The sequence below is a fragment of the Anser anser genome (genome assembly GCF_964211835.1).
Source record: "Anser anser genome assembly, chromosome: 30".
NCBI classification, from domain to species: Eukaryota; Metazoa; Chordata; class Aves; order Anseriformes; family Anatidae; genus Anser; species Anser anser.
The window spans coordinates 2,530,648-2,552,153 of record NC_139751.1 but is presented as its reverse complement, the minus strand read 5'-3'; the positions used below and the strand labels follow the sequence as shown (position 1 = coordinate 2,552,153).

Here is a 21,506-nt window from a genome sequence, read left to right as displayed (position 1 = left end):
TTGTCTATTACACCCGCCCCTCGAGTGAATGGCCGTGGGGTGAGCCAGAGGTTGGGAGGAGACATAACCAGGCAGAGCAACCGTACTAACCAACAAGACGTTCCACGCCATGTAATGTCATGCTCAGCAATAAAAGGGTAAAAGAGGGGGTTTAGAGAGTTATGCAACACATCCTTTCCAGGATTGGTCCCATCACTGGGGATCGGTCATTTTAGAATAGAATCGAATAGAACAGCTCGAGTCGGAAGGGATCTTCAAAGATCATCCAGTCCAACAGCTGAACCACTCCAGAGTTAACTAAAAGTTAAAGCTTATTATTGAGGGCATCATCCAAATGCCTCTCGAACACTGACAGGCATGGGGAGTTACCACCTCACCAGGAAGCCTGTGCCAGTGTTTGACCACCCTCATGGTAAGGCAGTTTTTCCTCAGGTACCGTCTGAACCTCTCCTTGCGCAGCTTTGTGCCATTCCCGTGCATCCTTTCATCGGTTACCAGGGAGAAGAGATCGACACCTGCCTCTGCATTTCTCCTCCTCGGGAAGTTGTAGAAAGCAATGAGGTGGCCTCTTTGCCTTCTCTTCTCCAGCCTAGACAAGCCAGGTGACCTCAGCCTGTCCTCACAGGACGTGGCTTCCAGCCCTTTTGCCAGCTTTGTTGCCCTGCTCCGGACACTTTCAAGGACGTCCACATCCCTTTTGTGTTGTGGAGCCCAGAAGTGCACACAATACTCAAGGTGAGGCTGCACACGTACTAAATACAGCAAGAAAATTAATTATTAATTAATTAATTAAGATAATTAAATGCAGCAAGACAATTAACGGCTGGCTTTACTGGGTTGAATGCACTCCAGAATGCATTTTGCCCTCGTGGCTGCCAGGACTTGGCTGCTGGCTCACGCTGAGCCTGCTGTGGAGCTGCACCTCCAGAGCCCTTTCTGCTGAGCTGCTCTCTCCAGCCACTCGTCTCCCAGCCTGTGCTTGCATCCAGCATTACGCTGTCCCAGGGGCAGCACCTGGCATCTTCCGTTGTTGAACTTCATGCCGTTACTAATCTCCCAGTGTGCCAATCTGTCTAGATCCTTCTGCAAAGCCTCTCAGCCCTCCACGGAGTCAACGGTGCCTCCCAGTTTAGTGTCATTGGCAAACCTGCTGAGGACCCATTCCTCTCCTGCACCTAGATCTTTGATAAACATGTTGAAGGTAATTGGCCCCAGAACTGAGCCCTGGGGAAGACCGCTAGAGACTGGCCACCAGCCAGATGTAGCCCCACTCGCTAAGAAACTTGAGGTTGCGCGCCAAGAAACGTTTCCCGCATCGGGACAAGAGGTTCCCAGCAGGCCCAACAGACCTCTCATTCGTACAGCAGGCCAGCGTGTATGAGTTGTGCGCTCAGTAGTGCCCAGATAATGATGGGGTGTGCCAGGCCCCTGTGTGCACTGCACCCTGTAAGGCTGGGCTGACTTGTGGTCACACTGAGGTCTGTTTGATGCCCTCTGCTAGCCCCACACACTGGTAAGCTGCCAAGCAGCCATTCAGCAGGCATATTTGGCTTTGCTCCATCACTGTTTTCAGCAATAAATCTATTGCTGCTTCTCTCTTAGGAGTGAAGCGCATCATTCCTTTTGCGACACATGGACGAGCACAGATTTCTGAGCTGGGATTCAGTGCTGCTGCCCACTGGGACATGGCTGTCACTGCTCTGGGGCTGGTGCCAGAAGTGAGTTGTGGAGGGACGCTTCCCAGCCCTCCATTAGCACCCAGGGGTGGGTCACTGCCCCCCATACCTGGATTTACCCCACTAAATGCCCTGGTTCAAAGCGCAAGGAGCTGTGAGGACCAGTTCAGTCCTGACTTGTTCCTACCATCTTCTTTAAACCCTTCCCTAGACTCTATACCATGCTGGGAACAGCAGCCCCCGCTCAGCATTGGGGTGAGGGGCTGCTCACCCCATACATATCCACTGCTCGGGATAGCAGGCAGGTGAGGAAGCTGCCATCAGCGCACCCCAGGACCCTCCCGGATTGCTGATGTCTTGCGGTGTTATCCCTCCAGCACACAGATGGTGCTTGAAGTCCCCTGGGAGGACGGGGCCCTGCAAACGTGAAGTTTCTCCTACCTATCTGTAGAGGGACTCAGTACTTGTTTTTTTCCTGGTCAGTTCCCTTTCTTGCACAGGCACAGAGGAACTGGGTAGAGCAGCCTCGGTTTTATTTAGAGGAGATGTCAGTGGGGCGGCACGCCCTCACTGACCAGAGACAGGGTCTCTTCAAGGAAGTGTGCCAGGTCAGTGAAGATGTCTTCTGGCAGCACTTGAAGCAGCAGGTGGTAGAAGAACTCCCGGTCGTAATAGGAGGCGTAGAGCACCGCGACACCCAGCATGAAAGCGACGGCCAGCTCCACGCACAGGAAGATCAGGCAGAATGTCCTGTGGGGCAGAAAAAGAGCTGGAAAAAGGGCAGGCTGGACGCATCCCGCACCCATGCCAGAGGGGGCTGTTCTGGGAGCCCCACAGGCTGCCCCTCCAGGCATTTCTCATTGCTCATTCGGACAGGCTTGGACGTGAGCCTCCACAAGCCCAGGAAGACACCTCGGCATTGGGCAAACACGCCGCAGCAGGCGTCCTGGCCATCCCAGTCGCTGCAGGGGAACCTGGGTGGGCACAGGGCACCTGAGGGGACACTCACCACAGCCAGGAAAAGGCACCTCTTCTCCTCGCCAGTTCCTCCGTCTTCTGTAGGTCAACACAAGGTAGGGACACTTGTCAGGCCCCACCGCACAGTCCGGTTCAGTACCCCACAGTAAATGCCAGTAACACACAGTACCCCAGTAAATGCCCTGGTTCAAAGCGCGTCCGTGCTGGCATCTCCTTCGGGCTGCGGGACACGAGCAGGGCCCAGCTGGGCTGTTTGAAATGCATCTTTTACTGTGCCTACAAGCCCTCCAAGCACCCCCGGTGTAGCTCCAGCACCGCCTGTTCCATTCAGTCCAGGGCCTTTGCTGGAGAGCTGCAACTGCAGGGGAAACATCTCCCCTTGGCCTCCCATGGGGCAGGCTGTAGCGTGAGTGTGGGGGGGATGAGGACGACCTGAATGCATGGGGACACCCCAGGCTGGCAGAGCTGATTTCTGCTTGTGCTGTTTATTATTACTGGGATGGAACAGAAGAGGTGTTTTTAGAAACAGAATCCTAGAATGCTTTGGGTTGGAGGGGACCTTAATGACCACTGACCTTAAGGACACCCCCTCCCAGTGCCCCCCCCCAGCACGCCCCACAGCACAGAACCTTCCAGAGCGCCCCCCCCCACCCAGCCCGGCCCTGCCTCAGCTCTGCCTCCCGCCTGAGGGTGGTGAAGGCTCTGCACCCCCACAAAGGGAGGAAGGCTTGTAGCTCCCAGGTCTTCCATTTTCCCCTTTGTAGAATGGGGGCTATGTTTCCTCTCCTCCAGTCAGTGGGAACTACTTAAACAGACTTCCACAGCCTCTCCTGTATGATGGCCAGTGGCTTAGCAAGTCCACCGGTTCCCTCAGGCCCCGTGGACGTAGCTCACTGGGAAACTACTGGTGGGGACATGGGAGTTGAAATAGTGAGGGGAAAGGGGGACATATGGGAGTGGGGGCACAGGCGAGTGAAAATGGGGGGCACGCTGGGGGGCACGGGGGATTCTCAGGGAGCCTGTTGGTTGTGCTCCCAGATGGCTGCACGACGGCGGTGCTGGAGCGCAGGTTTGCGCTTTTGTTCCAAAGGGCAAAGTGACAGCGGAGCCCAGCAGAGCCTTCTCTTTGAGGCCCCTGAAGCTCTCCTGCAGGCAGCCAGGAGGGGACAGCTCACTCGAGGCCACACCTGAGGAGAAACAAGGTGCTTGTGGCAGAGCCGGGTGAACGATGGCGGCAGCAGGCACGGTGGGCCTGCAGCAGGCTTCCAGAAGCAGCAATGGTGTGAAATGCGTCACAGCTGGCACAGACCGCTGCCCCGAGCACACCTGGGCCGTTGGTCCAAAGGGGAAAGTGGGTTCTGAAAGAGCCGGGCCTTTCCAAGCAGCTCGTAGCAGGGAGCAGAAGCTTCACAAGTTACAGGCTGAGCAGCCTTTCCACAGCCCCCCGACGACTTTTTCAGTGGGGGTCCAGCCACCCCTCTAGACCCTGCCTGGTCATACCATCCCCACCACGGTGGGTATGGTGTTCTGGGTCTGCCTGGGATGGACTCAACCTTCCCCACAGCAGCCCATGCAGCACTATGCTCTGTACTTCTGGCTAGAACTGACTTGATATTGCACCAATGTGTTTTGTCTACTGCTGAGCCGTGCTGGCACAGCATCAGGACTCCCACAGCGCCCTCCCTCTGCCACCCCCCAGCCCCAAATCCAGTCGGCTGGCTGTGGGCAAGAGGTGGGGAGGGGGCATTGCCAGGGCAGCTGACCCAAAAAGACCAAAGGGATAGTCCATACGGCAACGTCACGCTCAGCAATAAAAGCTGTGGAAGGGGAGGGAGAAGGGGGGGAGACACAGGGGACACAGATTCCTTGGTCAAGATCTTTATTTATTCCTCCGATTCCTCCGTTTCTTCCTTCCTCTCCTGCTGCAAGATCTCAGCTCATCATCGCTATCCTGCAGGAGATCACGTAGCTCTGGAGGCACAGTTGTCACCAGGTCATCGTCTGAAACTTCTTCTACCAAATTAGAGGGGACAAATCCTCTCGTGCCATCCGTCAGCTCTCCCACAAACCAGCCGTCTTCATCCATGTCTCCATAGACATAAACGTATTCTCCCGCAGTCAGAGGAAGCTCTGCTTCGGGGTGCTCATTAGGACCCTCGAAAGGATCGTAGCTGTATCGAGCTAAAAATTTTCGAAGTTTTAGCGATTCTTCTCCCGAGGACTGCAGGATGAAGGACACATGCTCTGCTCCTGATTCTTCGTTCCCATGCACAGGGCCCTCGTCTGAAAGAAGGCGGCACCCAGGACTGTTGTGTGCGGCATCTGATGTCCAGGTGCTTGTGTGGGATGCCGGGACCTTGGTTGCCTCCTCAGAAACATCAGAGCTGTCTTCGCGGTTGCAAAGGTCATGGGACTGCTCTGCATAGGCCTGTGCTGTGGGAGAAGATGTCACCTGTGGTAGTCCTGAACCGACACGGTTGGATTCTTTTCTTTTTTCTTCCTCAAGTTGCTGAGAGAGCAGCTCCCATTGTTGACTTTGGTGCTGATTCTCTTTCTCTAATTCTCTCAGCTGCGCTTGAGACGCTTGCGTGTCTTCCTCATGTGTCCTTCTTTGCTCTGCCCAAGCCCTCTGCAAATGCTCAACTTCCTCTTTCTTCTTCTGCAGCAGTCGCCTTGTTTCCTCGAGGTCGTTCTCCTGTTGTTGCCTTCGTCCTGCCAGTTGTCTCATGGCTTTCAGTTCACAACCCAGATCTTGCAGTCGTGTTTGAAGACGTTTGGCCTCTCCGATGGCAGAATTTCGCTGCTCTGTCACTTGCACGAGTTTCCCCTTCAGAGCAGCGTTGTCAGATCGAACCTCGTCTATCCGCTCCTTCTGCCCACGGAGCTGAGAATTTTCTTCTGCGCGCCTGGCATTTTCATTTGTCATCTCTCTCAGACGCACTTTCAGCTCCTCGTACCTTTGCTGCAGTCTTGAGCGTTCCTGATCCAGGTTCCTGTGAGGCCTAAGTTTTTTCCCAGCCTCGGTTTCCGATTCCCCTCTCTGCTGCTGGTCGACCTGCTCTGTCTTTGCAGCAGTCTTTCCAGATTTCAGGTCGGTCTCTTTCAGTTGCCTGGTGTTTTCTTTCAGGTGCTTGGTAAGGAGGCCTAGCATACTAGTCTTCTGCTGGAGCCTCTCCACCTCCTCCCCCAGTTCCAGAGCGCTTTCCTTCCCCAGAAGGCGGGTCTCCTCTTGAAGGACACCGCATTGCCTCTGCAGGTCCTCCAGGGCATGCTGCAGATGAGCTTTCTCCTGCAGCAGCTGGCTGTCTCCACTGCCAGGTGGGCAGGCCTCTTGTTGCGCTGCCACCTGAACACCCACGTCTGTGACCGCCCGCCCGCAGCTCTTCCCTTCTCCCTGGAGGTGAGCTTTTAAGCTGGAGTGGGTTGTCTGCTGCCCTCCTCCCCCAGCAGCACCAGATGCACCGGGGCTCTTCGAAGAGCAGGTCCCGGTGGTCCCTGCGCCCAGGCGAGTCTGCAGGCGGTGCCAGGCCGCAGCCCTGTCTTCGCTGTGGGAGGCAGACGGCCTCCCCTCAGCCTGCTCCAGGATGTACTGCTGGAAGAGCCTTCTCTGCAGTTCCAGTTCATTTTGGAGGCTTACGATGCGGGCGGTCTGCTTGCTGTCCTTCCGCCAGTGGAGCTGCCTGTGGACCTCCTGCAGCTTGCTGCGGGCCTCGCTGCTGCTGCTGCAGCCGTGCCTCACCAGCTCCTCGGCCAGCTCCTGCTGCAGGTCCCGCGCCTGGCGGACGGCGTCGTCCCGCTGCTCTTGGAGCAACTCCTGTGCCTGGCGCCACTCGGCCTCCTTCTCACGCAGCAGCTGACGGATCTCTGTTGCCCGCTGCTTCTGGCTCAGCTCCCACAGCCGCTGCAGCTCCCGTGCCCGTTGCTGCTCCCATCTGGAGCGTAGCTTCTCAGCCAGAAGCTGCCGCTCCTGCTCTGCCATCTTCTTTATCTGGCGGGTTTCATCAGCAAAGCGGCGGTGCAGCTCCTGCGAGTGGAGACGCTCGGCCTCCAGCTGGGCCCGCAGCGCCTCCAGCTCCTGCCTGTGCTCCTCCTGCTGCACAGGCCTGCTGGGGGGTCGCGCTGGGCCCCGACGGGATGAGGGGTGACTGTGCGCCACGGGCCCCTGGCCCACACCACCCCGGATCATGGCTTAAGGGATGAGAACGATGAACGTTCACCAAACGCTGCCAGCAATAGCCACCAGCGATCGCACGGCCTGGACCTCTGAGGGACAGCAGCCTCTGAGCCCTCAGCAGACACCGGCTCCCAGCACCGCGCAGCAGCAGAGGTCGCCTCTGCCACTGGCCCGGCCTGGGCGAGCGCGGCCTTATATAGTGTCCGGGTGATGACGTCATAAAGGAGGGATGACGTCATAAAGGAGGGATGACGCCATATGACCTTATATGGTGCGTGCCCGCCCGGACACACCCCGACAGCCTCAGCGCAAGGGGTGCAGAGGAGGGAGGTGAAGGGTTGTTAACAAGTGCAGACGGAGCCCCCGCGCAGGTGCGCAACGAGAATGTGTCTGTGAGGCCTCAGGCACGGGCACAGCTTACGGGTCTGGGCCACGTCTGTCCTTTAGTGGGGGAAGCGTGGTAGTGATGACATACAGCATTACACAGCCATTAGCATGGGCTGTTAACGAGGGTTAACAACCCCTAGAAGGGTTGTTAACGAGGTCATATGACGTCATCCCTCCTCTATGACGCCATCACCCGGACACTAACAAGTCCTCCACTAAACCACGTCACCGAGCTCTACATCTAAACGTCTTTTAAAGGCCTCCAGGGACGGCGACTCAACCACCTCCCTGGGCAGCCCATTCCGATGCCCAACAACCCTTTCGGTAAATAAGTTCTTATTAATACCCAACCGAAACCTGCCCTGGCGCAACTTTAGTCCGTTCCCCCTTGTCCCGTCCCCAGGCACGTGGGAGAATAGACCAACCCCCGCCTCACTACAGCCTCCTTTAAGGTACTTATAGAGCACGATACGGTCGCCCCTGAGCCTCCTCTTTTCCAGGCTGAACAATGCCAGCTCCCTCAGCCGCTCCTCATAAGACTTGTTCTCCAGACCCCTCACCAGCTTCGTTGCCCTTCTCTGGACGTTTATTCGGAACTGGGCAGCACGGGGGGTTGTCTCACCAAAGCCGTGAGTCGTGCTCTCACGACGCGGCAACTTGCCGTGGTTATATGCAACAAAGCGTTACATGTGCCTGAAGTTTCACAATAAGCCTCTCCATATGCATAACCTGTCCCCGCTTTATATTAAAATTAGATCCAAGAAGTCATTTCCACAAGCTCCTACCATCTGTGCTTGCGCAGTGTCTCCTGGTAGTGGTCGCCAGGGGTTGTGGGGATGAAGGTTGGTGACTCTTCCTCACCACCGCTAGCTGACCTCTTGTCTTTGCGCAGACTCAGTTGCTGCTTGGCTCTTGTCCAAACTGCAGGACCAATTTCTGCCACTTTCTTAAGATTACTTCACGTTCTTATGAGGAACTAAACGTGGTAAGGGGCCCAAGGCTTCTTGCTTCAGTTAATTTGCACGATGCAAAATGGTTAGCAAAGACATTCAGCAGCATCCACTAGTTTAATACTGTCAGCGCTCTATCTCTATTTGCTAAGATTCTCTGAACTCCCTCTCTCAGCGGCCACGTCCTCCCGCGCCTCCGAGAACTCCCCCTCCTCCATGCCCTCGCCCACGTACCAGTGCACAAAGGCACGCTTGGCGTACATCAGGTCGAACTTGTGGTCCAGGCGGGCCCAGGCCTCGGCGATGGCCGTGGTGTTGCTCAGCATGCAGACGGCGCGCTGCACCTTGGCCAGGTCCCCCCCGGGCACCACCGTGGGAGGCAGGCAGTTGATGCCCACCTTGAAACCACTCGGGCACCAGTCCGCAAACTGGATGCTGCGCTTGGTCTTGATGGTGGCGATGGCGGCGTTGACGTCCTTGGGCACCACGTCCCCGCGGTACAGCAGGCAGCACGCCATGTACTTGCCGTGCCGCGGGTCGCACTTCACCATCTGGTTGGCCGGCTCGAAGCAGGCGTTGGTGATCTCGGCCACCGAGAGCTGCTCGTGGTAAGCCTTCTTGGCCGAGATGACGGGGGCATAGGTGGCCAGGGGGAAGTGGATGCGCGGGTACGGCACCAAGTTGGTCTGGAACTCGGTCAGGTCAACATTCAGGGCCCCGTCGAAGCGCAGGGAGGCCGTGATGGAGGACACGATCTGGCCTATCAACCTGTTGAGGTTGGTGTAGGTGGGCCTCTCGATGTCCAGGTTCCTGCGGCAGATGTCGTAGATGGCCTCGTTGTCCACCATGAAGGCGCAGTCAGAGTGCTCCAGCGTGGTGTGGGTGGTGAGGATGGAGTTGTAGGGCTCCACCACGGCCGTGGAGACCTGTGGGGCCGGGTAGATGGAGAACTCCAGCTTGGACTTCTTGCCGTAGTCGACCGAGAGGCATAGGTGGCCAGGGGGAAGTGGATGTAGGGGTATGGGTGCAGTGACCCAGCCCTGGGTGCTAATGGAGGGCTGGGAAGCGTCCCTCCACAGCTCACTTCTGGCACCAGCCCCAGAGCAGTGGCAGCCATGTCCCAGTGGGCAGCAGTGGCCATGTCACCATGGTGTCACCATGGTTGTCATTGTGACACGGCCGCCTCGAAGGGTACAAAGAGGGCTGCTCCCCCAGGTGCAGGTGCAGGTGAAGCCATGGAGGCAGAGGGTGCGAAGGGGTCCCTGGAGCATGCACAGGAGTCCCTGGAGAACATGGCGGAGGTCTTGGCGCAGGTCGCTCAGGCAAGGGCTGGTGTGGAAGCGGCGCTGGAGGAGTTCCTAAAGGTCTGTAACCCAGAGGCAGAAGTCCAACAGGGGCAGGGCAGAGCTGCTGGGGAGTGGTGCGATCCCCAGAATGCCTTAGTGCTTGCTGCCCTGGTTCTGGCCTGGCCTTGCAGAGCCCTGGGGATAGACTGGGGATGCCCTTTCCCACCCTGACTCCGTGCAATTTGTCCCGGTTGCTTTGCAGTGCAAACGGAGACGTGCAGAGCTGGAAGAGGCTGTTGCTGAAAGAGCCAGTATCAACAAGGTCCTGAGGGCAGGAGGGAGGGGAGATCAACATGTTTGGGGGGGGGGGGAAGCCCCGTCCAAGCATGTGTGGGTAGTCTCAGAACCTGATCCTTTGCTTCTCCAGGCTCTGAGGGAGGAGATTAAGAACCTCCAGGAGAGAAGGGAGGTTTTCAAAACGCAAACTGCCAGGTGAGTGGGGACAGGGCCCTGACCCCGACCAGGGGTAGACGGCGGGGAGGAGCTGTACAGCTTCCAGGCACCCGTGTCACAGACAGTTTGGGGGCTCCTTTCAGCTCCTCATGGCTGCTCTGGAGAGCCCTTTGCCTTCTCCTAAGCAGCTCCAAGCTTCTCTGAGCAACTCTTGACTCCTTTTAGCAATGCTGCACGACTGTGAGCAGCTCCCAGCCTCTTGTCAGAGCCCCCCGCGCCCCCAAGACCTGGGGCACGGAGAAGGCAGAGGGTGCAGGGGGTGAGTGTGGGTTTGTGCGGTGCTGGGACAATGAGATGCCTCATCCCTGCTCCAGCAGAGGCTGGGCAGCACCCTGAGCTCCTCCTGGCCACCTCAGTCAAGGGGGAGGTCCTGGCCGAGGTCTCTTCTCACAGCCCAGAAACTCTGTGGTGTCTGTAGCAGGGGGAAGAGGATGCAGGCGGCCGAGGCGCCCAAGACCTGGATGCAGGAGATGGTGGCTGCGCAGCTGGTAGGAGCTATACCCCTGCTGTGGGCCTGCGGGGGGAGGGTCTGGACTTGGCCCCAGAGGACATGGGGCCATTCACCTCAGTGGGAACGAGGGAGGGGGTCTGAGCGCCCCCAACGCCTTCCCTGGCTCACGTGCCCTAACACGTGGCCCTGCTTTGCCTTGTCCTGTAGGATGAAGAGTTGGCGTCAAGGAGGCACAGAATCAGTACTTGGCTGCGGTGAGTTGCTCTCGCAGGTCGTGGCTCCCAAGGCATTAGGCAGCTTTTGACCTCTCCAGGATAAACTGCCTCAGCATTTCTTTGTTTCCTGGGTTGGGGAAGCAGGTGGGGGGTGGCCCTCAAAGTACAGCAGAGCCAAGGGGGATAGGCAGGTTCCTCACCCCAATCCTGAGCGGCACATGTTGCTCCCAGCATGGCACGGGGTCCCATGGCAGGGTTTAAAGAGGATGAATTTATCCCTGGCTCTGTCTGAACCTTCTTCTGTTCTGCAGGAGATTAGTGCTGTCCTTTGCCGGCCTGCAGCTCGCCTTCCTCATCCTGGTCCTGCTGAAGAGGGACATCCTCCACTGGATCCTTCCTCCAGGGCTGGCATCTGCCCTTGGAAGCCATCCACCAGATGAACTTTGAAAAGAAAAGGGAACCTTGAAGAAAAGGGAAGACCCTTTCTCTTCTAACCCTGCCAATAAACTGTGGCCCTTTATCAATAACCCTACCAATAAACTGTGGTCTTTTATTAGTGGGGAAGGGCCTGCGCAGACATTCTGCACGGCTGGTGCTGACTGCATGATGCTGCTGGGCAGTTGGTGGCCTGCTGGGTATTTGATGCACCCCATTCTGAGCGATACAAAACAACAAGAATCCCAGCTCAGAAATCTGTGCTCGTCCATGTGTCGCAAAAGGAATGATGCGCTTCACTCCTAAGAGAGAAGCAGCAATAGATTTATTGCTGAAAACAGTGATGGAGCAAAGCCAAATATGCCTGCTGAATGGCTGCTTGGCAGCTTACCAGTGTGTGGGGCTAGCAGAGGGCATCAAACAGAAGTCAGTGTGACCACAAGTCAGCCCAGCCTTACAGGGTGCAGTGCACACAGGGGCCTGGCACACCCCATCATTATCTGGGCACTACTGAGCGCACAACTCATACACGCTGGCCTGCTGTACGAATGAGAGGTCTGTTGGGCCTGCTGGGAACCTCTTGTCCCGATGCGGGAAACGTTTCTTGGCGCGCAACCTCAAGTTTCTTAGCGAGTGGGGCTACATCTGGCTGGTGGCCAGTCTCTAGCGGTCTTCCCCAGGGCTCAGTTCTGGGGCCAATTACCTTCAACATGTTTATCAAAGATCTAGGTGCAGGAGAGGAATGGGTCCTCAGCAAGTTTGCCAATGACACTAAACTGGGAGGCACCGTTGACTCCGTGGAGGGCTGAGAGGCTTTGCAGAAGGATCTAGACAGATTGGCACACTGGGAGATTAGTAACGGCATGAAGTTCAACAACGGAAGATGCCAGGTGCTGCCCCTGGGACAGCGTAATGCTGGATGCAAGCACAGGCTGGGAGACGAGTGGCTGGAGAGAGCAGCTCAGCAGAACGGGCTCTGGAGGTGCAGCTCCACAGCAGGCTCAGCGTGAGCCAGCAGCCAAGTCCTGGCAGCCACGAGGGCAAAATGCATTCTGGAGTGCATTCAACCCAGTAAAGCCAGCCGTTAATTGTCTTGCTGCATTTAATTATCTTAATTAATTAATTAATAATTAATTTTCTTGCTGTATTTAGTACGTGTGCAGCCTCACCTTGAGTATTGTGTGCACTTCTGGGCTCCACAACACAAAAGGGATGTGGACGTCCTTGAAAGTGTCCGGAGCAGGGCAACAAAGCTGGCAAAAGGGCTGGAAGCCACGTCCTGTGAGGACAGGCTGAGGTCACCTGGCTTGTCTAGGCTGGAGAAGAGAAGGCAAAGAGGCCACCTCATTGCTTTCTACAACTTCCCGAGGAGGAGAAATGCAGAGGCAGGTGTCGATCTCTTCTCCCTGGTAACCGACGAAAGGATGCACGGGAATGGCACAAAGCTGCGCAAGGAGAGGTTCAGACTGTACCTGAGGAAAAACTGCCTTACCATGAGGGTGGTCAAACACTGGCACAGGCTTCCTGGTGAGGTGGTAACTCCCCATGCCTGTCAGTGTTCGAGAGGCATTTGGATGATGCCCTCAATAATAAGCTTTAACTTTTAGTTAACTCTGGAGTGGTTCAGCTGTTGGACTGGATGATCTTTGAAGATCCCTTCCGACTCGAGCTATTCTATTCCATTCTATTCTAAAATGACCGATCCCCAGTGATGGGACCAATCCTGGAAAGGATGTGTTGCATAACTCTCTAAACCCCCTCTTTTACCCTTTTATTGCTGAGCATGACATTACATGGCGTGGAACGTCTTGTTGGTTAGTACGGTTGCTCTGCCTGGTTATGTCTCCTCCCAACCTCTGGCTCACCCCACGGCCATTCACTCGAGGGGCGGGTGTAATAGACAAATATAGTGTAAATAGGTGTAAAAATAGGTGTAAAAGAACTAGAGAAGGCCTCGATGCTGTGCAAACACTGGTCAGCAAAAGCGAACAACTTCAGCGCACTACCAGCATCGTTTTGGCCACAGCTCTAAAACACAGCACCTTACAAGCTGCTATTAAGAATATTAACTCTATCCCAGCCAGACGCAGTACAGGGGAGCAGGCCACGGCTGGAGGCCTTTGGGGCTGTTCTCATCAGTTACAGCTCATCCATCCCACAGGCACTCTGTGAAGCAGGTGCCCGAGCCGCTTCCACTTGTGGAGCTCCACATCACCCCAGAATGCCTCTGACAAGCAAGAGAATGGGAGAAGCCACCACCGCCTGAGGGAGAAGCAGCTACACCCCCCTCATTTTGAAAAGACTCGGACAAAGACTTGCATAAGTCTTTGCCAAGACTTATGACAAGATGCAGGTGAGAAAGAGCCTGACAGGGGGCTCATGCCCCAGCCCAACACTGGCTCTCCCTTCATGCGGCTCTCCTCTCCCCGTGCTTGGGATACTGGGGAATGGGCTTGCTCTCAGAACCCCTCCTGCATCTGTCACGTCTCTGACCAGGCTGTGTGCGCTGGCGTGGGACAAGGCCACCTTAGTGAGGTGTTCCCATCCGTTCCCGGTGCTCCTGAGAGTAAGAGATGAGCTGCAAGCAGCAGCTGCAGGGCTTGGCCTCTCCCTCACGCTCAGCCCTGCTCCTAGCTCTCTGCCTGTGTTGGTGCCAAGCAAGTGCTGCAGGCAGTAAGCATGATCTGGAGCAGGTGAGAGCAGACAGAGGCCTCTCTGGATAGAAAACTGCTGCTTATGACACTGATTCGTGGAAGAACTCCACAACTCGATACTGCAACTACGATATCATCGGCATAAGCGAAACCTGGTGGGATGAGTCCTGTGACTGGGGTGTTGCGATAGATGGTTACAGGCTCTTCAGGAGGGACAGGCAAGGTAGGCGAGGTGGTGGGGTGGCGATATATGTGAAGCAGGGGCTGGACTGTGTGGAACTTCAGGTCGGCGATGGCAAAGTTGAGAGCCTCTGGGTAAGGATCAAGGGACGAACGAATAAAGGGGATGTCGTTGTGGGAGTCTATTACAGACCGCCTGGCCAGGACGATAGCGCCGATAAATTATTCTTTACAGAACTAAGAGAGGCCTCGAGATTAACTCCCCTTGTCCTTATGGGGGACTTCAACTTGCCAGACGTTAACTGGGAGTGCCACACGGCTGACACGAGCAAGTCCAGGAGGTTCATGAAGCACCTAGATGATAACTTCTTGGTGCAGGTGCTAACGGAGCCAACTAGGAAAGGTGCCCTCCTAGACCTGTTGCTAGAAAACAGAGAGGGTCTGGTGGGAGATGTGGTGATTGGTGGCCGCCTTGGTCAAAGCGACCATGAAGTGGTTGAGTTCAAAATTTACGGTGACAGAAGGAAAAGTGCCACCAAAACCTCTTCCCTAGATATGGGGAAAGCGGACTTCAGGCTGCTCAGGGAACTAGTCAGCAAGGTCCCCTGGGAAACTGCTCTTGAAGGCCTCGATGTCCACCAGTGCTGGTCATTCTTTAAACGATGCCTCCTAGAAGCACAAGATCAAGCAATTCCTAAATATCGCAAGTCAGGCAGGCGGGGCAGGAGGCCGGCGTGGCTGACCAGGAACATTCTAATGGAGATTAGGCGGAAACAGAGAGTGTTTCGCTACTGGAAGGAGGGCCAGGTGTCATGGAAAGAATACAGGGATGCTGTTCGTGTTTGTAGGCAGAAAATTCGTGTGGCCAAAGCACACCTAGAGTTGAAGCTGGCTGTGTCTGTGAGAGAAAATAAAAAGGGCTTTTTCAGATATGTGAATGGAAAAAGGAGAACTAAAGAATACATAGGGCCGCTCCTTGATAGGGAAGGTCTCCTCACAGACAATGACATAGGCAAAGCAGAGACGCTTAACGCCTTCTTTGCCTCTGTCTTCAATGCCGATGATGGGCTTCGGGACCCAGGGTGCCCTGAGCTAGAGGACCGGGATGGTGGGGATGACAAACTCCCAACCGACCCTGAACGTGTGCGGGATTTGCTACTCCACCTGGATCCCTACAAGTCCATGGGTCCGGATGGGATTCATCCCCGGGTGCTGAAAGAGCTGGCGGACGTCATTGCGGAACCTCTCTCAATTATTTTTCAATGATCCTGGGAATTTGGAGAGGTCCCGGTAGACTGGAAGCTGGCAAATGTTGTGCCGATTTACAAGAAGGGTCAGAAAGAAGACCCTAGCAATTACAGGCCTGTCAGTCTCACGTCAGTGCCTGGTAAAATCATGGAGAAGATGGTTCTCGAACTTCTTGAGGCTCACCTGGGGGACAAAGCAGTCATTGGTCCCAGCCAGCATGGGTTTGTGAAGGGCAGGTCCTGCCTAACTAACCTGATTTCCTTTTATGATAAGATCACCCGTATGATGGACCAAGGGAAACCAGCTGATGTGATTTTTTTGGACTTCAGCAAGGCTTTTGACACGGTTTCCCATAGGATCCTACTGGACAAAATGTCCACCATACAGCTAAATAAAAACATCATACAATGGGTGAGCAATTGGCTAACGGGCAGGGCCCAAAGGGTTATGGTAAATGGGGCTGCGTCAGGCTGGCGGGCGGTCACCAGTGGGGTCCCTCAAGGCTCCATATTAGGGCCGGTACTTTTCAATATTTTTATAAACGATCTGGATGTAGGAATAGAAGGTATTTTGAGCAAGTTTGCTGATGACACCAAACTTGGAGGAGTTGTGGACTCGAATGAGGGTGGAAAGGCCTTGCAGAGGGATCTGGATAGGTTGGAGAGCTGGGCGATCACCAACCGCATGAAGTTCAATAAGAGCAAGTGCCGGGTCCTGCACCTGGGACGGGGAAACCCTGGCTGCACGTACAGACTGGGCGATGAGACGCTGGAGAGCAGCCTAGAAGAGAGGGATCTGGGGGTCGTGGTAGACAGCAAGTTGAATATGAGCCAGCAGTGTGCCCTGGCGGCCAGGAGGGCCAACCGTGTCCTGGGGTGCATCAAGCACGGCATCGCTAGTAGGTCAAGGGAGGTGATTGTCCCGCTCTACTCTGCGCTGGTGCGGCCTCACCTCGAGTACTGTGTGCAGTTCTGGGCACCACAGTATAAAAAGGACATGAAACTGTTGGAGAGTGTACAGAGGAGGGCTACGAAGATGGTGAAAGGCCTGGAGGGGAAGACGTACGAGGAACGGCTGAGGTCACTGGGCCTGTTCAGCCTGGAGAAGAGGAGGCTGAGGGGAGACCTCATCACAGTCTACAACTTCCTCGTAAGGGGGTGTCGAGAGGCAGGAGACCTTTTCTCCATTAACACCAGTGACAGGACCCGCGGGAACGGGGTTAAGCTGAGGCAGGGAAAATTTAGGCTCGACATCAGGAGGGGGTTCTTCACAGAGAGGGTGGTTGCACACTGGAACAGGCTCCCCAGGGAAGTGGTCACTGCACCGAGCCTGTCTGAATTTAAGAAGAGATTGGACTGTGCACTTAGTCACATGGTCTGAACTTTTGGGTAGACCTGTGCGGTATCAAGAGTTGGACTTGATGATCCTTAAGGGTCCCTTCCAACTCAGGATATTCTATGATTCTATGATAACTCAAAGCAAATGAATTATAAAGTAGGTATGTGGTTTATTTCAGCACCAGGCACATGCGGGACAGCTCCCAAAGGCATGCGCACCCCAACGCGGCAACTTGCTTGCGTTATAGACAGTAAAGAGTTACATAGGCATGAAGTTTCCCAATATGCCTATACATATGCATAACCTATCCCCGCGCGCAGTGCCTTCTGGTGGTGGTCGTCGGGGGGTCGTGGGGATGAAGGTTGGTGGCTCTTCTTCATCACCACTAGCCGACCCCCTGCCTTTGTACAGACTCAGCTGCTCCATGGCTCTTGTCCAAACCGCAAGGTCGGTCTTTTGAGACAGGTTTGGTTTTTTTTTGTTGTTTTTTTGAGACATGTTCACCTCGTTGCTTTCTACAACTTCCCGAGGAGGACAAATGCAGAGGCAGGTGTCGATCTCTTCTCCACACTCACACACTACAGCCTGCCCTGGGGGGGCACACTACAGCCGACACTGGGGGGGGGGTGTCCTTAAGGTCAGTGGTCATTAAGGTCCCCTCCAACCCAAAGCATTCTAGGATTCTGTTTCTAAAAACACCTCTTCTGTTCCATCCCAGTAATAATAAACAGCACAAGCAGAAATCAGCTCTGCCAGCCTGGGGTGTCCCCATGCATTCAGGTCGTCCTCATCCCCCCCACACTCACGCTACAGCCTGCCCCATGGGAGGCCAAGGGGAGATGTTTCCCCTGCAGTTGCAGCTCTCCAGCAAAGGCCCTGGACTGAATGGAACAGGCGGTGCTGGAGCTACACCGGGGGTGCTTGGAGGGCTTGTAGGCACAGTAAAAGATGCATTTCAAACAGCCCAGCTGGGCCCTGCTCGTGTCCCGCAGCCCGAAGGAGATGCCAGCACGGACGCGCTTTGAACCAGGGCATTTACTGGGGTAAATCCAGGTATGGGGGGCAGTGACCCACCCCTGGGTGCTACTGACCACTGGTCAATATGCAGATCCCTGAGGAATGCCACTCGTTACTGGTTTCTGCCTGGACACTGAGCCTCTGACCGCTACTCTTTGAGTGCAACCATCTCGCCAATTCCTTACCCACCGAGTTGTCCGTCCATCCGATCCATGCCTCTCCAGTTTAGAGATCATGGGGGACAGTGCAAGTGCTTTGCACGAGTCCAGGTAGATGATGTCCGTTGCTCTTTCCCTACCCACCAATGCTGCAACCCCATCATAGAAGGGCACCAGATTTGTCAGGCATGATCTGCCCCGAGTGAAGCCGTGTTGTCTGTCACCAATCGCCTCCTTATTTTCTATAGCCCTCAGCAACAACTTCTCAGGTACGACGGACAGTGGGTGGTGAAGGCTGTGCACCCCCACAAAGGGAGGAAGGCCATGGGGGGAGCTTTGCTCCCCTTTAACAGGGAGGAGGAGAACTCCTCCATTTTCACTTGCGTGTGCCCCCACTCCTATATGACCCCCTTTCCCCTCACCAGTTCAACTCCTACTCTAGGGCATCCCCCCCACAGTTACCCCCAGCTACGTGCCCCGGGTGCCCCCCAGCACCGTGTGTTCCCTCCCCTAGTGCCCCCACCCAGCACTCCCACAGCACAGAACCTTCCAGAGCGCCCCCCCCCACCCAGCCCGGCCCTGCCTCAGCTCTGCCTCCCGCCTGAGGGTGGTGAAGGCTCTGCACCCCCACAAAGGGAGGAAGGCTTGTAGCTCCCAGGTCTTCCATTTTCCCCTTTGTAGAATGGGGGCTATGTTTCCTCTCCTCCAGTCAGTGGGAACTACTTAAACAGACTTCCACAGCCTCTCCTGTATGATGGCCAGTGGCTTAGCAAGTCCACCGGTTCCCTCAGGCCCCGTGGACGTAGCTCACTGGGAAACTACTGGTGGGGACATGGGAGTTGAAATAGTGAGGGGAAAGGGGGACATATGGGAGTGGGGGCACAGGCGAGTGAAAATGGGGGGCACGCTGGGGGGCACGGGGGATTCTCAGGGAGCCTGTTGGTTGTGCTCCCAGATGGCTGCACGACGGCGGTGCTGTAGCGCAGGTTTGCGCTTTTGTTCCAAAGGGCAAAGTGACAGCGGAGCCCAGCAGAGCCTTCTCTTTGAGGCCCCTGAAGCTCTCCTGCAGGCAGCCAGGAGGGGACAGCTCACTCGAGGCCACACCTGAGGAGAAACAAGGTGCTTGTGGCAGAGCCGGGTGAACGATGGCGGCAGCAGGCACGGTGGGCCTGCAGCAGGCTTCCAGAAGCAGCAATGGTGTGAAATGCGTCACAGCTGGCACAGACCGCTGCCCCGAGCACACCTGGGCCGTTGGTCCAAAGGGGAAAGTGGGTTCTGAAAGAGCCGGGCCTTTCCAAGCAGCTCGTAGCAGGGAGCAGAAGCTTCACAAGTTACAGGCTGAGCAGCCTTTCCACAAGCCGCGTAAAGCAGAGTCTTGGTCACCATTGTGACCGAGAATGAAGGAAAAAGGAGGCTCCAAAGCGAGCTGTGGAGCTGGCCACGCTGTGCTCTCACCCCTAGAGATTGACCGGCGCATGCACGCGCAGAGCTGACATCCCTTGGAGAACACTCATACTGCTTGCTCACTTGGGTGAGCGTAGGAGCTCCCACCACACCATCCAGACCCTTCCCCATCATTCCCAGCCCCCCGACGACTTTTTCAGTGGGGATCCAGCCACCCCTCTAGACCCTGCCTGGTCATACCATCCCCACCACGGTGGGTATGGTGTTCTGGGTCTGCCTGGGATGGACTCAACCTTCCCCACAGCAGCCCATGCAGCACTATGCTCTGTACTTCTGGCTAGAACTGACTTGATATTGCACCAATGTGTTTTGTCTACTGCTGAGCCGTGCTGGCACAGCATCAGGACTCCCACAGCGCCCTCCCTCTGCCACCCCCCAGCCCCAAATCCAGTCGGCTGGCTGTGAGCAAGAGGTGGGGAGGGGGCATTGCCAGGGCAGCTGACCCAAAAAGACCAAAGGGATAGTCCATACGGCAACGTCACGCTCAGCAATAAAAGCTGTGGAAGGGGAGGGAGAAGGGGGGGAGACACAGGGGACACAGATTCCTTGGTCAAGATCTTTATTTATTCCTCCGATTCCTCCGTTTCTTCCTTCCTCTCCTGCTGCAAGATCTCAGTTCATCATCGCTATCCTGCAGGAGATCACGTAGCTCTGGAGGCACAGTTGTCACCAGGTCATCGTCTGAAACTTCTTCTACCAAATTAGAGGGGACAAATCCTCTCGTGCCATCCGTCAGCTCTCCCACAAACCAGCCGTCTTCATCCATGTCTCCATAGACATAAACGTATTCTCCCGCAGTCAGAGGAAGCTCTGCTTCGGGGTGCTCATTAGGACCCTCGAAAGGATCGTAGCTATATCGAGCTAAAAATTTTCGAAGTTTTAGCGATTCTTCTTCCGAGGACTGCAGGATGAAGGACACATGCTCTGCTCCTGATTCTTCGTTCCCATGCACAGGGCCCTCGTCTGAAAGAAGGCGGCACCCAGGACTGTTGTGTGCGGCATCTGATGTCGAGGTGCCTGTGTGGGATGCCGGGACCTTGGTTGCCTCCTCAGAAACATCAGAGCTGTCTTCGCGGTTGCAAAGGTCATGGGACTGCTCTGCATAGGCCTGTGCTGTGGGAGAAGATGTCACCTGTGGTAGTCCTGAACCGATACGGTTGGATTCTTTTCTTTTTTCTTGCTCAAGTTGCTGAGAGAGCAGCTCCCATTGTTGACTTTGGTGCTGATTCTGTTTCTCTAATTCTCTCAGCTGCGCTTGAGACGCTTGCGTGTCTTCCTCATGTGTCCTTCTTTGCTCTGCCCAAGCCCTCTGCAAATGCTCAACTTCCTCTTTCTTCTTCTGCAGCAGTCGCCTTGTTTCCTCGAGGTCGTTCTCCTGTTGTTGCCTTCGTCCTGCCAGTTGTCTCATGGCTTTCAGTTCACAACCCAGATCTTGCAGTCGTGTTTGAAGACGTTTGGCCTCTCCGATGGCAGAATTTCGCTGCTCTGTCACTTGCACGAGTTTCCCCTTCAGAGCAGCGTTGTCAGATCGAACCTCGTCTATCCGCTCCTTCTGCCCACGGAGCTGAGAATTTTCTTCTGCGCGCCTGGCATTTTCATTTGTCATCTCTCTCAGACGCACTTTCAGCTCCTCGTACCTTTGCTGCAGTCTTGAGCGTTCCTGATCCAGGTTCCTGTGAGGCCTAAGTTTTTTCCCAGCCTCGGTTTCCGATTCCCCTCTCTGCTGCTGGTCGACCTGCTCTGTCTTTGCAGCAGTCTTTCCAGATTTCAGGTCGGTCTCTTTCAGTTGCCTGGTGTTTTCTTTCAGGTGCTTGGTAAGGAGGCCTAGCATACTAGTCTTCTGCTGGAGCCTCTCCACCTCCTCCCCCAGTTCCAGAGCGCTTTCCTTCCCCAGAAGGCGGGTCTCCTCTTGAAGGACACCGCATTGCCTCTGCAGGTCCTCCAGGGCATGCTGCAGATGAGCTTTCTCCTGCAGCAGCTGGCTGTCTCCACTGCCAGGTGGGCAGGCCTCTTGTTGCGCTGCCACCTGAACACCCACGTCTGTGACCGCCCGCCCGCAGCTCTTCCCTTCTCCCTGGAGGTGAGCTTTTAAGCTGGAGTGGGTTGTCTGCTGCCCTCCTCCCCCAGCAGCACCAGATGCACCGGGGCTCTTCGAAGAGCAGGTCCCGGTGGTCCCTGCGCCCAGGCGAGTCTGCAGGCGGTGCCAGGCCGCAGCCCTGTCTTCGCTGTGGGAGGCAGACGGCCTCCCCTCAGCCTGCTCCAGGATGTACTGCTGGAAGAGCCTTCTCTGCAGTTCCAGTTCATTTTGGAGGCTTACGATGCGGGCGGTCTGCTTGCTGTCCTTCCGCCAGTGGAGCTGCCTGTGGACCTCCTGCAGCTTGC

The 21,506-nt window shown here is 55.8% G+C and overlaps 2 protein-coding genes across 4 annotated transcripts; one reads left to right on the top strand and one right to left on the bottom strand.

The window, feature by feature from the left end:
* Positions 1-1,858: 1,858 nt before the first annotated feature.
* LOC310888131 (uncharacterized protein) lies at positions 1,859-11,639 on the top strand. Of its 3 annotated transcripts, XM_083814544.1 has the most exons (6): positions 1,859-2,749; positions 9,714-9,773; positions 9,879-9,943; positions 10,383-10,452; positions 10,623-10,669; positions 10,942-11,639. In XM_083814544.1, the coding sequence occupies exons 1-6, from the start codon at positions 2,222-2,224 to the stop codon at positions 11,075-11,077; spliced, it is 906 nt and encodes a 301-aa protein (XP_083670670.1). In that variant the 5' UTR covers positions 1,859-2,221; the 3' UTR covers positions 11,078-11,639. The 3 variants fall into 3 exon arrangements, 1 of the variants encoding a protein (XP_083670670.1); XR_014575830.1 differs by adding an exon at positions 9,381-9,529 and having other exon boundaries at positions 2,644-2,749; positions 9,879-11,066; XR_014575831.1 differs by lacking the exon at positions 1,859-2,749 and adding an exon at positions 9,171-9,529 and having other exon boundaries at positions 9,879-11,066.
* Positions 8,030-9,306, bottom strand: LOC310887906 (tubulin alpha-1A chain-like; the record flags this gene model as incomplete). Its single annotated transcript, XM_083814087.1, has 2 exons — positions 8,030-9,205; positions 9,250-9,306. 2 exons carry the CDS (start codon positions 9,304-9,306, stop codon positions 8,306-8,308), a joined length of 957 nt encoding a protein of 318 aa, XP_083670213.1. The 3' UTR covers positions 8,030-8,305.
* Positions 11,640-21,506: the final 9,867 nt, after the last annotated feature.

Coding starts and splice junctions, on each gene's coding strand:
- LOC310888131 (XM_083814544.1), top strand. CDS start 2,222: ATGTCAGTGGGGCGGCACGCCCTCACTGACCAGAGACAGGGTCTCTTC. Junction 9,774..9,878: donor AAAGAGCCAGTATCAACAAG/GTCCTGAGGGCA, acceptor TTGCTTCTCCAG/GCTCTGAGGGAGGAGATTAA. Junction 10,453..10,622: donor AGATGGTGGCTGCGCAGCTG/GTAGGAGCTATA, acceptor CTTGTCCTGTAG/GATGAAGAGTTGGCGTCAAG.